The following is a 14,243-nucleotide window of genomic DNA, read 5'->3' as shown; positions in this document are numbered from 1 at the left end:
GGACATTATATGGCTTCCCCCCCCTCTTCCAGAACTACAATAAGTTTAGGTGGACAGCCATGTTTCAGTATGCCTGCCGCTGCCCTGTATTGTGCCTAGGGAGATGTTCAAAGCTTTAAGTACTTGCACTAGATTAGGGGTATCAGCATTAAAGGGGCTAAACAGACTATGCTCAATATTTTAATTTCTGTTTAAATTTGAAAACTGTATGCAACTCTTACAGTTATGAACCATCTTGTGTTGGCCCACAGTATAACTTACCAAAATACTGTGTGGTTCTAACATAACAAAAATAAAAAGATTATTGTTATTGGAATGTCAAGGCACCACTTCATTCGCACAGATGAGCAAATGTAAAAATAGTTAAAACATAACAGAATAAAACATTAAATAAAATATTTCTAGCCTATTTATTCTGTAGATGTATTTGAAGTACAATTGTGTGTAACCATAAATTGGGCAACAATAAGTTGCAAAAAAATCTCTGATTAAAGAATTTCTTAAATGCAAGTAAGCATACAACACAATACAGCTCTTGGTAAAAAATATTAATAAAGTAGCAGAATTATAGATGCAAATGCACATTAAAAAGCGGCATACAAAAATTTTATTTCAAAATGTGAAACATTCAAAGGCTTTTCCTCCCCAAACATGCAAATATCCATACTTTGCAAAAAAAAAAAAAAAAAAATCTCAACACCACAAATTGATAAATACCATCTCACCAGAAAATTGTACAATTTTACTGTACATGCAGTCATGGCATTTAAATACATGTGATCACAAAACCGACTTGTTTCAGCTGGCTTGTTAGTGAGAGATCAGTCAGAATTTTCCACAAATATGCAAACCTCCACAGAAAGAAATAAACAACATAACTAATGGAATGGTTAATTATTAAAGAACTAAAGTTTGCTTTGAATTAACATTAAAATCTGACACTTAAAAAAGGCTGTTTTATTTAAAAATCTCTAGACAAATAAACCATTAACATAAATATGATCTTATTCAAAATATTAAGAGATATAGTCTACCATTATAAAAAATGGAGTTAGGTATGGGAAGAGGCCTTTTTGTCTAAATTTCTACATGTGTTCTTCCAATGACAATGAGTTCAGATACTTTAAGGCTTTTTCTTTATACAACTGTAACTGTTCTCTGCAAATGCTTCCTACTTCCGCTAGGTGGCATGCAAAACTGCAACTGTAGGACAAAATGGTTTGTCCCACAAAAAAAAAAAAAAGGCAAATTCCTATAAATTTGTTTTGTCTCATCCTATCTATTCCGTCTTCCAAGCAGTAGCAAAACACATTGTTCTGTTTTCTAATAGATTTTTTTTCTAATTAGTTTATAATTTCATATTCTTTAAACAAGAGCTAATGTAGTTGCATAAATAACTGAAAAATATTTGTTTTTCCTCTAATTCTCCATGTAAGCCTCAGTACAGTAGTTTCTAATCCACTTGGTCCAAAAGAATGTTCTCGACTATTTTTCTACAGCAGTTATAGTGTGGCAGCATTAAGAACATGATAAAAATCAGTTTTCCTTTGTAAGGCACAGAGTCTTATAATTTCCTTGCTGTCAGATATTTGCACAGACTGCAGGGATATTCAGTTCATATTTAATAATCCAAAAAATCCTATGTTCTGACAACAATGTGCTAATTTTGTCCAGTCTCCAACCCTGTGCATATTTTGTGGCTGCTCCGCTTGAATCTACAAAGGTCTAAAACAGAAAAGAAAGTGAGTCTGTTGTCATAGAGAGTAATTAAAATGGCTGAGAGACACAACGGTGATTATTACCTCTCATCGCCGTGGTCCTCTTCCAGCCAGGCCACTATTTTTCCCTCCCAGCCTGGAACAATTGCTCCATCCAGGAACACCTGGAGAAAACCCGAAACATTTCATCCTGCTGAAATGCTCAATCTCAGTCTCATCTAAATTCAGCTGGTTTCCAGTTAAACTCCCTACAATATTTAGCAAACTAAACTTTAGTGATAAAAGGTTTAGGTTATTATAAAAAATATTTTAAAACTTAACACATCTTTATGAGGGGTGCCAATACATGCAGCCACCATCATTAGTAAACGGTGGCCCACTGTTGTCCTGTCTTTATCTTTCTCTCCGTCTTAGACTTACCTCCTCTTTTACAGTGCCAAACTCTGGGTCCAGAGCCTTGAAGTGGTACCTGTAGTTTCCCTCTCGATCAACAGCCTCCTTAACATCCTTCAGAGTTACTTCACCCAGCCTGCATAACGCATGTCAAGAAAAAGAATTCATTTTTTCTCGTTTTTTTATGACATTTTGAATCATTTTGCGTATTGTATGTTCTATTTGTAGTGCATTCACAGGATCAGTTGTATTGACGAATGGTACACAGAAGCTATATTTTCTTATTTAGCATTAAGGAAAACATATATTTCATTGTAAACAAACAAAGACACAAACCTCTTGGGAATATTGATCATGGAGGGTGTTGGGGATTTTCCAGTAAAGTAAAGGATTTTTGTAGAAGGAGGAGAACCATTCTGTGACTGACAACTCTCTGCAGCAAACAGCAGTTTCAGTTAGAGAAAAGTTTTAAGGTAGAAATGTTTCGTCACAATTACAATTTGTGACTCTACAGAGTAGAGATTCTTACGGAAGGAGGTCCAAGAGTCCAAATCTGTGTGCTGACCTTTCCGTCTCGGCGATTTCCCTCTGCCCTACAGATGGAAAGAAAAAAATATTCAGAGTGTAATTAAATCGCTCTCAAAAACATTATTTTTTTCACGGTGCATAATAATGCATTAAACAATGACATTGTGTTAGATTTTACTGTGTATTTTCTATAAACGGCTGTATTGTGTATTTTCCAAGGACAAAGTGCCATCTTATAGCACAATCACGTAACTGTGATGGCTTCGGTCGTTATGAAAAGGCTGCATATATGAAAAATAACAAAAATAATAATAACATGAAAGCAGTCCACAAACTTTCAGCTGGATGTCTGTTTTTCTGAGAGGTCATTAATGAAGCTATTATATGTCATCCTGCTGGAATATCGCATTTAACCCCAATTTCAGCCATTTGACCCAGACAGTTACTCGCAGATTAACAACTGAAGCTGAAGTCTTCTATGAATTGGAAACTGTTCCAACACTAGCATAGCTTTCCACAGTGGATTAAAGTTTGAATTACTATTGACTAAAAGAGTGACAACTGTCCACACAGATAAGCCAAATGCCTTTAGGTGACGAGAATTTTGGTCAAGATGAGGCTTTAACCTACTAACAATATGCCTACTGTTCAACATGGCAGTGGTACCATAATGTCCAGGGCTTGTTCAGCAGTGGATTTTAGCTGAGAAAGGTGGATCGAATAACAAGACAGGAAGTTCACTCATAAATTTTTCAAAATCGCCTCAATTTGACAGCTAGATATTGAAAACATGGATAATTTGGTAATCCAACAGGACGACGATCCCAAACGCACATCGAAAGTGGTTTTGGAATGGAAGAAGCGGGCCAACATTATGCTTCTGGAAGGGCACCAAACTCAACCCTACTGGAAATGGACCATGTTTAAAAGCTTAAAAGAGTGTAAACAAATATGCATCTATATGTAAACCTTTTACCAGAAATGTACTTTTCAAATATAGTTTCCTAAACCAGGACATTTGTTTGAAGATGTGATACCCTGTGAGTATGCACAACATGCAGTCTGTCGATGAGTGACACTATTCCCTGCTCCAGGGTGTCTAGTGTATGGTGCTGCGGGTCGTGGTCTCTGAAGTTGTTCCGCAGGCTCCTCAGCGCGTCTCTGAGCAGCTGGACCTCCTCCGCTTGCTGGCAGAGCAAAACCAAAACACACTTTCAGCCCACAGAGCCACAGTGAAAATGCACCATGAACCCATCTCGGACAGATCACTTTGTCTTTGCTCATCATACAAGTTGAGCCATTCGTGAGTGTTTCTATGTCATATGCAATTCGTATTTCAGGAAAAAAAAAAAGTGACAATTAGCAACATTCATCTGAGCAATAAAGTGTGTGTTGGGGATTTTCTCTCTAACTGGTTGAGGCTATCCAGTCCAAAACATTCATAAGTTTGTGCTTACCACCTGAGGCAGTTTAGAGCAGCAGATTCTCCCTCTCCCCGTTCCATGTTAAGATTTCTTATTTGATTGTAAGACGTAAAAACATGTGTGGCTCACAGAACAAAATTTTGATATGAGATGGGCAATAGGACCATGTCAACCTTAATATGACATAAATGAAATATACAGTAAATCTATTCAGTATTCAACTGATAGAAAGAGAGATAATACTTACACCTGACACCGAAGGAGTTGGGTTTCCAGAGTAAGAATATCCATTGTTTTCTGCGCTGACTGGAATCTGATAAAGAAAAAAAACATAGCTGTAGGTAGAATGGGTGTGTTCTTCATGGCAGCAAAAAAAAAAAAACACCCAGCAAAGCACAGAAACAGCGTTACCTCTTGCAGATTTCTACTCATTAGCTCCTGTAGCATGTCATTTTTATGCTCCAACTCTCTCTGTGCTTCAGCCTATAAAGAAAGTCACATGACCAAAAGTTGGGAACATTTCATGTATAAAGATTGACCATAAATAACTCGCTGGTGTCTCCCCGTTCATTGTTTCACAGATGTTGGCATGTCTAAAACCTGTCATACAGTTCTAAAGAGGAAGAAATCAAATGCATTTTGAGACACATCAAGCTTTAACAACTTTATGACATCCCTCATGCATAACTCTACTCTAACCATCTCAGGATGAAAGTTCAAAGCCCTACCAGTGACCCTGAAGCCATTACGCATTTTTCATTACTACTTTTGCTGAGAAACTTGTAACTTTTGTAGCAGGGTGTTATAATGTCTGAATTATTAAAGTAGTTCACTTCACCCCTCAATCCAGTAAATTAACATACCTGGAGTTTTTGGCTTTCTTCTAGCTTGTGTTTGAACTGTTGGAGTAACCTGTCCTTCTGGCCGACATCCTTCTGCTTCCAGCCACATAGAGAAGACATATTAGATTCTTTATTCAACTCAAACTCATTTGATGTTGACAAGCAAGATTAATTAAAGAAAATGAATTGTATTGAAGCCTGTCACCTTGCATTCACCCCACAGCCTGTTGCATTCCTCCAGCTTCCACTTCAGCTCTGCCTACAGCACATTATTACAGAAAAGGAGAATTACTTCTAAACCATCTTCATAAATACCATTTTGGAAACAATTTTAGGTGCAGTGTTTTAATGATTTTCCATGATCATAATTAAGAAAAGGGAGAAGAATTTTTAAGAGAAGCCTGAATGCATTTCCTACGTGGTGGATGTTGAGTTCATCTTTCGTCATGCTAGCTCGGAGAAGTTCCTGCTTCATCTGCAGTATAGATGCTTCCTGAGTGCACAGCCTCTGCTGCTGGGCTTCCTGCACAATAAGAACCAAACACAAAGTCAAGACCTGAATCGAAAAATTATTTAAAACATTATAAAAAATGCTGCTTCGACTCACCTTAACTGCCTGCAGGTTTCTGATCTCCTGCTTACAGAGCAACAGCTCTCTCTAACACGAGGAGCAAAGAACATAAGGCATTAAACATTAATGCCAGAGTGAGGTCTGTAGTTACAAAAATCTTGTTCCTAACAGATGAAACAAATAAAATATTAGCATAAAAAAGGTAACGTATTGTGTACCTTCAGCTCTGTGACCTCCTCCATACTCTGATCCAAACGGCTGCGAGTGACTATCTGGAAGAGAAAAAGGTGTGTGAGAACTACAACAGAGGGAGAATAAAAGGAAACTGATATCCGTGTCGCTCTGTGACATACACAAGCACGCGCATACTCAAATGGCTCAGGAAAAAGTAATGTGATCTGCAGCGAGCACAAAAAACCTCAAGAGATTCAGAATAGAGACCGAAAAGAGTCAGACAAACAGAAAATCAAATCAACAGTTAAAAAATACAAATAAATCAAGTAAACTAAAACCTACCAGCTGTTGTTCAGTATTGACTGGCTCCAATGTCAAAGAAACGTCCTGTTCATCCTCAGGGAGAGAGCCATGCAGCAACAGAGACTGGAAAAACACCCACAGCCTAACATGTGACACCAATTTGTACTTTGCGGTGAAGCCACTCACCCATTAGCTGACAAACTATCCTTTATTTGAAGTGAAGTTAAGTTTGTGCAAAATATACAAAAACCAAGCAAATGAAACAAAAAACAGCTAAAGATGAAGGTCTTACAATTAGGTTTCAGACATGACATTTTTTGTTTCACTTCCAGTAAAACAAAAAAATGTTTTGTTTTTTGTTTTACTATGTTTGAATCTCCTCATAAAGCCAACTGGATTAATTGGCACCTCTGGTAAAGGTGTGCTGAAGAAATTAAAATAATTCCATCTTTTAATGCAGAGGCACAATTTCACCATTACATAAAAATCCAGGTAGTATTTTTTTTATAGTCTACATATCAAATTAGTTAAATGGCTTAAAGTTAAAGGGAATGATTCAGATGTCTATTTCTCTTAGATTCTGGCCTCCAGAATAGACAAGGCACCATGTTTCTCTTGCCATCACACACTGGTAGAAAACCGCTGCAACGAGCTGCACCTTAGGACGACCAAAACCTCCATAGCAACAATGGATGACCACTGGTTGTATGGCAGTAAAAGAAGAAAAAATAAACCACTTTCTGTTCTACCATCATAAATGTAAACCTGCAGAGCCGAGGCCGTAACTAGAACGGTCACATGAGAGTAAAATTAAGCTTTTCAGCAAAAAACGCTCCAGGTGGGTTCGGCTTCATACAAAAGATATATAAAAGAAAATATTATGCCCATTGTTCAGAATGGTAAACAATGGGTATATGATGCTTTGGAAGAGCGCATGACATCATGATCACTTAGGAATAATATAATAATTTAAATAATAATTGAAAGTGTTAAAAACAGTTTTTTTGTAACACGTTTTTCCCCTTCATGACATAAATTACCTTCAGTGTGAGATTTAGCTACTGCAATAAAAGATCGATAAATCTTAAGAAATGTTACACATTCTTGCAGTTCTGTGATTACAGTGTGAAATCACTGGATAAGAGCTGCGTTATTAAATCAAGAATTGTGTAGAAACGTATCAAATCAGAGGGAAAAAAAAAACAGATGGACCATTGTCGTATATAAACAACTGTTAACTATTATTCTCAACAGGCTTAAACATCTCATCGTCAATGTGGGAACAAATTAGTTTCAGCTAATGCAAAAGAATAAATCAACATAACTTTAGTACTGATTGACACCTTTATCATGATAACAATAAAATCATCCTCATCTTTTAATACTGTTAAAAGAAGGGAATGTTATCGCCTCATCCTCGTCGCCATACCTGTAGGGCAGACACCATCTTCCGTGTCTCTTGAACCTCCTTCTCCAAGGTTTCACTCAGAGAATCCTCCAGTGCCATCTGTACTACAGCATTAGATGACTCCACTACGAGCACACATATAAATGAGTTACACAGGCCAAGTGAATATGTTTTGATGCTCACTGTAGGCTCGACAGGACGTACCGCTGCTCTCCTGCTCCTGCTGCAGGCTGTCATGCGCCTGTCGGTCAGAGTTGCTGCTCTGCTGACTTCTTGGTGACGGCAGTGGAGTGACGGAGCTGAGGCTCACGAGAGACAAAAAACACTAATTAATCTATCTATTGGTAAATGTTTCATTGGCCAAATGAATTGGCAGTATCCGAGTCTATCCCCAGTGGTGGAATTTTCTGATTTTGTAACTTATTTCTGCTTAATTTGGCAGGCCGTCACAGGTTTAGCATCGGCACCCTAACCAATCCAACTTCTCTGGACCCCTTTTGGTGCATGTGGACCACTCGATAGTGAAATATTCAAGGAGAATCAATTGTGAAAACAGTAAGTAACCCATCAACACAGCAACTATAAGGACAAAATAATAAGCTGTAGTCAAATTCAATGCAATACTCAGAGAGAAGGGGCTTTAATCATGTTTGTGATGTGCATATTTTCACCGATGCCAAAGGCAATTCTGTTAGCTTTTAGCCAGAGGATTGAAAAACCGTACCAATCAATGCAGAACAAACCTGACAAAAAAAATGCCCACAGGCAAACTGAATGTTGTGAAAGCAGTCTAGAACACCACTCTGTGTTACAGTCTGGATTTTCAAATTAATAAGGCATGTCACAAACCAGACTCTATCAGTATTGCAAATGCAATATAAAAAAACAAGTTAGTAGTCATTTTCCATGTTATATTGTGTTCTTTGATTGCAGTCAGTTTGCATAAATATTTTTTTTTTTGCTGAAAAATATATTTTATAAATGTGGGAACGTAAGAGCAGAAAGAGACAAACCATACAGAAAAGAGCATTACATGGAAAAGCCACAGGCACTAGTTAAACTCAATCTTATCTGAGTTAAAGTTGCTTAAAATTTTGAAAGTCAAAGAGCCTCTGTGTCTCGGCTTACCATTTAATCTGGGTTCCCCCCATAGTGGGCTGCAGACAGTCCGGCCAGCACGAAACACTTCACTCCTTTCCTCTGTTTTAGCCCTTAGGATCTCGAGAAACTCATGACAATTTCTGTATCTGTATGCTGTCAAGCCCCGCCCCCCTGCCCTCCAGATAGCCAAGAGTTACCAAGGCAACCGATACAGTTGGCATTGCGCAGTATCTCCCTGTTAACCTAAACATCTAATAAAGGATTGTTATAGTGAGTCTGAGATGGTCTCTAAGAAGGCAGCAAGCTTGGAATAAAAGCACTGGTTTTCACCCGTTATTTTCACGACGGGTAAAACGCTGGAAAACAAAACTTCACACCAGCATGTGACTGCAGAAAATAAAGACAAATCATTTCTTTTTCTCAAGTATCAGTCCTGTGGTTAGCTCAGATGTCTCTGAGGAAACGCACACAAATCCAACCAAGATAAAAGCTTAGGGGACAAAGACAAAAGTCATATGCCCTGTCAGACACACACCCACACACACACACACCCCACACACACACAGACAATAATGAATCACATAACATGCTCTGAGGTTAGGGTCTGAAAAGTGACAAATATGGAAAATAAAAAGTAACTGTGAGCAAAGGTAAAACAAACAAAAGGTATGTATTTTAAAGTAGCACAAAGTTCTTTAAAACAGGAGCCATGTTTGTTAACTTCAATCAAATCAGCCCCTACACTTTTCTAAGTCACAAAGAAACTAAATATATTCTTTTGATGGGTTTAGGCTGTTGTTGCTCACATCTGCAAGATTTGCTCACAACTATTTTTAATCTCCTTCAATAATTCTGTGTCAAAGACTACAGCAAATAAAATCCTATTTTTATTTTTTTCTGTTAAATCCAAGAACTGTTTTGCCTCAATGCACGTCAGATAATTTTAATGTTTCTTATAAAAAAATGTTTTAATGACAATTAATTGCTTAACATGAGAAATAGCATTTGAGGTCAATCATTCTTATTTAGCCCTGTAGTTGACTGGGATTGAAATACTTCAAAATAATTTAGGACTTTCACTTTGAAAATAATTTCAGTCGATACAGCTACAATCCTTTTCCTAATACAAGCTAGATATGACTGCATTTTTATGATAGTGCAGGTACAACAACTACTTGATTGCTGCCAGAACTCTTGTTTTACTTAATTATAATTTTTGTCACAAGTAGTTATTTAGACTGTTTTAAATTGCAGTCAGACCATTAGTCCCCTACAAAGAGCTTTTCATTCCCTCGATATGGTGCTTGACTGTTAGGTTTCCTACTTCTCTCAACACAAAATGAAGTAAAGAAAAATTAATTGCTTATTGTGACGAATTTATCGTGACATCATCCATGGCTGTTTTAATCAAATGAGAAATGGGAATGACTACAGAGTGGAAAATTGTTTCTTAGAAGAGTAATTTGATTTTATGCTGAAGCAAATTACCTGCTGAGATGAGGATTCTCCTGCTCATCTGTGACTCCTCTTTCATACTGCTGGACCAGGGCACGAACACATATGCTCCTTTCTCCATCTAACCCCCAGCCACTAGAAGACAACACGCAAAATAAAAATAATCCAATTATGTGTAAGGACTGTCTGATTCATCATCTATAAATAAGAAAGATGAGCCTCGGCTCAAATGGAGGATAATCAATTGATATTATTTGTTTGTCCATTAGAGGTCAGCAAATCCTTTGAGGATGTTGCTCTGAGACCCAGTAGATCTGTATCTGGATGGTTTAGATGAGTAAAGCCAAAGTAGGTGTAGGCTCAAACAGACCAGGATAAACAACAAATTATGGCAAACTAATTACAGGGTAGTTTTTTTTTTATGCTCACCAGTTAGAGTTAAAATGCTCTAACTGGTGATCTAAAAATAAACTAGCTGATTTTGAATGATCATAATTGAGAAATTATAAAATGATTCAGAAAGGATGCATTTACAACTTCAGCTACTTAAGCTATTTATATAAAGACACCAGGTAAGTCAAGGCCACTGTACAGAACGTTGACAAAAAAACTAAACGTGACCAATGAAAAATGTTATAAGAGAAAATAGGCCCTTTTTTGTGTCTACTTTGGTGTCAGACATTTTTATGTTGGACATAGTCACATTATAATCATTTGATAATCATTACTGGCTATAGATTATCTTTATAATAATCTATAGCTGAAGACAGACAGGCTGAAGACAGACAGGAGGAAATCAGAAGGTCAAGTTCATCAGACCTCAAATCGAAATTAAGACTAACGTACAGATTCGCAAGGCTTAAGTTATAGTGATCCAAAAGCAACTAAGGTACATTAAGGCATTTCTAAAAGTTTCTCTTTACAATGCGGGATTATCTTACAGTCAACAACACTGGCATACCTGTTGATGCGTGCGAAACGTATTGGCAGTGAGGCGTCCAGGCGGGCAGATGCCAGAGCAGCAGCAGCCCCTTGAGCCAAAGCAACCGTGGAGAGAGGATTGTGGGTTGTGTTTCCTCTAGTTAAGCTCCTCCCACCTAAAGCTGCAGCCCTCTGACTGGCTGAAGGTTTGAAATGGGCTGCCAGAGCCAGAATAATCCTCATGATGGACTTCAGGTTCCCATCGACGATGTCTAAAAACCCAAAACCAAGCCTGTGATGCAGATGTCTGTCAACCATAAAAAATGTTTCTGTTTTTCTTTTATGCTGGTAAATGGTCTCCTTACAAAAAGCCTGGTCAAAAGATACAGTTTCAGTCTCAGTGAGGAGACCAAGCAGAATAACTTATCAGAGAAATTAGTTTTTGTTCACCGCATTCCACCAGCACAATACAGCAATATCAGCTTTTCTATTATTGTCCAAAGACAGGAGACCAAGTGTGTGTGCAGAACAAAGCAGAAACAAGACAGACAAGGTGAGATAATCTTATAATGGCATGTCTATGACTGAAACTGACAGTCAGCGAGGTTAGATATATAAAAACAACAGCTGTGTAAAAAACATTGTGTAAAAATAATTACTTGTCTTTTACCTTTTGCAGATATGCGTGGCATGCGTATGTTTCTAGAGGAAATGAACTTTAAGACTTCCTCCACATTCTTTCTGCTTTCCTCTTTGTTCAGTGAAGGTGTGTGGACTCCCTGTAGAACCTCACCAGCTGCCATAATAAAAAAAAAGCACAGATAAAGAACATTAGGGACTTTATGTTGAGGGATGTGATCATGTCCCAATCAAAACTTCCTTCTCACACAATCCAAGTGACTGAAAAGGCATTTGCCAAATGTGAATCCCATTCTGACAATTCAATAAAAACATAAGACAACCAAAAGGAAAAAAAAGAGTGCACTCTGTGACCTTGAAAAGAGAGTAGCTTAAAAATGCAGCAAAACAGCACACTACCTTCCTTCTCGTCAATTTTTCTTGACAGCAACAAACATTTTGTCCACACAGGAGTTTTTGCAGGACAGCCTTAAGCTTCTAAAAATATATCTGACTCATTGCTGCAGTGTTTGGTAAACTAACTCCTTGTTTCTGCTGCTGATGTTTTCATGCGAAGTAGTCTGTGAAATGCTAAGCTACAGGTCTCAAACTCCAGATACTGGAGATACTGGAGATCAGGAAGTGGATGACTGAAGATAGTGTCATCCACTTCAGCAGTCACGGTAATGGCCATTTACTGGATTTTATTTGATTGTCTTAAGTCCAAAAACTTGTGACGTTTGCAAAAGCGGATCTATTTTTTCAATTAGACAAAACTTCAAAATCTCTAAACAAAGAAAAACTTTAAAGCCTGAAAGGCACTCAGATTTTATGAGCTCAACAAATGTTTTTGGACTATAATAAATGAACGATTTGAGCAGCAAATACCATGTGCTTTTTGAAAAATGGTTGCAAATTGCAGCACAGGTGTACGCTTGTCTGGACATAAAAAACAAAAAGCTTGAGCTTAATTAGAAATTATGATTCTGACCATTTAAGAATGACATAAGCAGACATTTTTGGGACCACTATACTTAGATTTACATTTTCTAAACTGTTTTGCTCATCTCATAGATTCACTGAAAATTACATCATATTAGACAGATCCAACCAAAAACAATGATGAGTTTTGCTGAAGCTTTTCCCCAATTGAGTTACTTCAACATGTGGTACTGTATATCAGCACATGTGTGAATCTGTGTACATTTACCAACAATCTCTATGAGTTGAACAAGCACAACGCCATCCTGCAGATCACGCCGGAGGTCTCCAATGGGCTGTAGGCCCAGCTTCCTCTTCAGCTGAGAGTTCACCCAGGAAACATATGCTGCCAGCTGCTGCTGCAAGTCAGCAATCAGATGCACACATCCAACACACCACAGATAGACACATACACACAGATGCAGGGCTTAGTGATTGGGGCCACATGAAGCTCAGACAAATAAGAGCCTTTGTTGCTTATGTTAGGACAGAGCAGAGGGAGGGCGCTGGGGAGGAAGGTCAGCCTATTGTTCCAATAATTTCAATTTTGCTTTCGCTCCTGCAGTTCCCTTATTTAAAGTTTTACTCCTGATTTAAATATTCCTTCAACGCATCAGCTTTAACAAATTTGATCGTTACTGATGCTTCATGTGACAGCTCATTGTCATCAGGACGCATCACAAACAAGGCACACATTTTACACACAGCAGAGGTAATTTCAGGTTTGGCTTCCTGTGTTATTGAGCTTCCTTAGCTAAAGTAAGATTGAAGAGCTCCAGTAAGGATATACCCTAACAACTACATATTATACATTTAGAATCATTGATGACTTTATCAATACTTTATTACTAAGTCTCGTATCAACTTTTTTTTTGGTTGGAAGAAAACATTTACACTCGCGATGTTACTCGCATGTACAAGATTGACATATCTAAAAAAAAAAAAAAAAAACTAAACTTATTGTTATATTGTTCGTATAAAGGAACGCGCACGCGCTTTTAAGCTTTGAAAATGTAAGCAACGTCCGCTTGCTAATTGGCTCAGCAAATTTACCAAACACAGAATCAGCAACGCTGGGTTACCTCATTGTAGCCCCCATGAAGAACCTCATCCAGCAAACTTCCTCTTGAGAGTGAAGCGATCATCTTTTAACTAGAAACTCCATTTAAAGACGGCTAACCAGCTAACTGTCACAGCACTAGCCTGAACAACGGGCGGACCCCCGTTACTAACCACTGCCGGACTCAAACAAAGGTCAGTTGAGCCAGACAATTGATGGCTCCGAGCAGGCTGCTGCCGTTACTCTGGACAGTAGACCTGCCATCAAGTCAGCCATGGTAACAACGACCACGTCCGGTGACGTTTCACAATAAAACACTTGACCGACCGGAATTCATATTTTGAATTTATTTACCAAAATACAGGGAAAATTTACGCCCCCTCTTAGAGGAGGATTGGCACCTAAATCTAGATAGCCAATGCAAATTCTTGGGTATTTTATGCACAGAATGTATGAAATAAGCAAAAGGATGTGTTTAGTGAGATTTAATTAATCAAATATTGCACAAGAAAGATAAAGAGTTGTGAAAACTCTTTATCTTTCTACTATTTCTAAAATAGTAGAAATCTTGACAGATTTAAACTATTTTTCGTTTTTTCTCTCGCAAATGTCGGATCATCAAAAAATATTTTATTTTACAAGGATAACATGAGGAAGTTAAAAAAAATTATGAAAGCCAACTTGTCCATGAAAAAGTAACTGCCTCCTATTAACCGTTTTGCATTAACCACTTATATAAAGCTTGT

At 37.8% G+C, this 14,243-nt stretch overlaps 1 protein-coding gene across 5 annotated transcripts; it reads right to left on the bottom strand.

Moving 5' to 3' along the window:
• Positions 1 to 580: 580 nt before the first annotated feature.
• On the bottom strand, positions 581 to 13,783 carry LOC116728531 (dixin-A-like). 5 transcript variants are annotated; one of them, XM_032576719.1, is made up of 21 exons: positions 13,520 to 13,783; positions 12,667 to 12,793; positions 11,509 to 11,634; positions 10,879 to 11,110; positions 9,951 to 10,052; positions 7,566 to 7,666; positions 7,383 to 7,486; positions 5,993 to 6,076; positions 5,695 to 5,748; positions 5,513 to 5,563; positions 5,324 to 5,428; positions 5,111 to 5,164; positions 4,927 to 5,001; positions 4,475 to 4,546; positions 4,311 to 4,376; positions 3,677 to 3,826; positions 2,641 to 2,704; positions 2,448 to 2,544; positions 2,139 to 2,247; positions 1,803 to 1,882; positions 581 to 1,725 (listed from the first exon to the last, which is right to left on the bottom strand). In XM_032576719.1, the coding sequence occupies exons 1-21, from the start codon at positions 13,580 to 13,582 to the stop codon at positions 1,716 to 1,718; spliced, it is 1,926 nt and encodes a 641-aa protein (XP_032432610.1). In that variant the 5' UTR covers positions 13,583 to 13,783; the 3' UTR covers positions 581 to 1,715. The 5 variants fall into 5 exon arrangements, with proteins under 5 accessions (XP_032432610.1, XP_032432608.1, XP_032432609.1 ...); XM_032576717.1 differs by having other exon boundaries at positions 12,667 to 12,796; positions 13,520 to 13,782; XM_032576718.1 differs by having other exon boundaries at positions 4,927 to 4,998; positions 12,667 to 12,796; positions 13,520 to 13,782.
• Between the last annotated feature and the right edge of the window lie 460 nt (positions 13,784 to 14,243).

This window comes from Xiphophorus hellerii, chromosome 11 (genome assembly GCF_003331165.1).
Source record: "Xiphophorus hellerii strain 12219 chromosome 11, Xiphophorus_hellerii-4.1, whole genome shotgun sequence".
NCBI classification, from domain to species: domain Eukaryota; kingdom Metazoa; phylum Chordata; class Actinopteri; order Cyprinodontiformes; family Poeciliidae; genus Xiphophorus; species Xiphophorus hellerii.
This window is presented reverse-complemented; position numbering and strand designations above follow the sequence as displayed.

Coding starts and splice junctions, on each gene's coding strand:
- LOC116728531 (XM_032576717.1), bottom strand. CDS start 13,582: ATGATCGCTTCACTCTCAAGAGGAAGTTTGCTGGATGAGGTTCTTCAT. Junction 4,377..4,474: donor TGAGTAGAAATCTGCAAGAG/GTAACGCTGTTT, acceptor TTTCTTTATCAG/ATTCCAGTCAGCGCAGAAAA. Junction 2,705..3,676: donor ATGTTGTGCATACTCACAGG/GTATCACATCTT, acceptor TTCCATCTGTAG/GGCAGAGGGAAATCGCCGAG.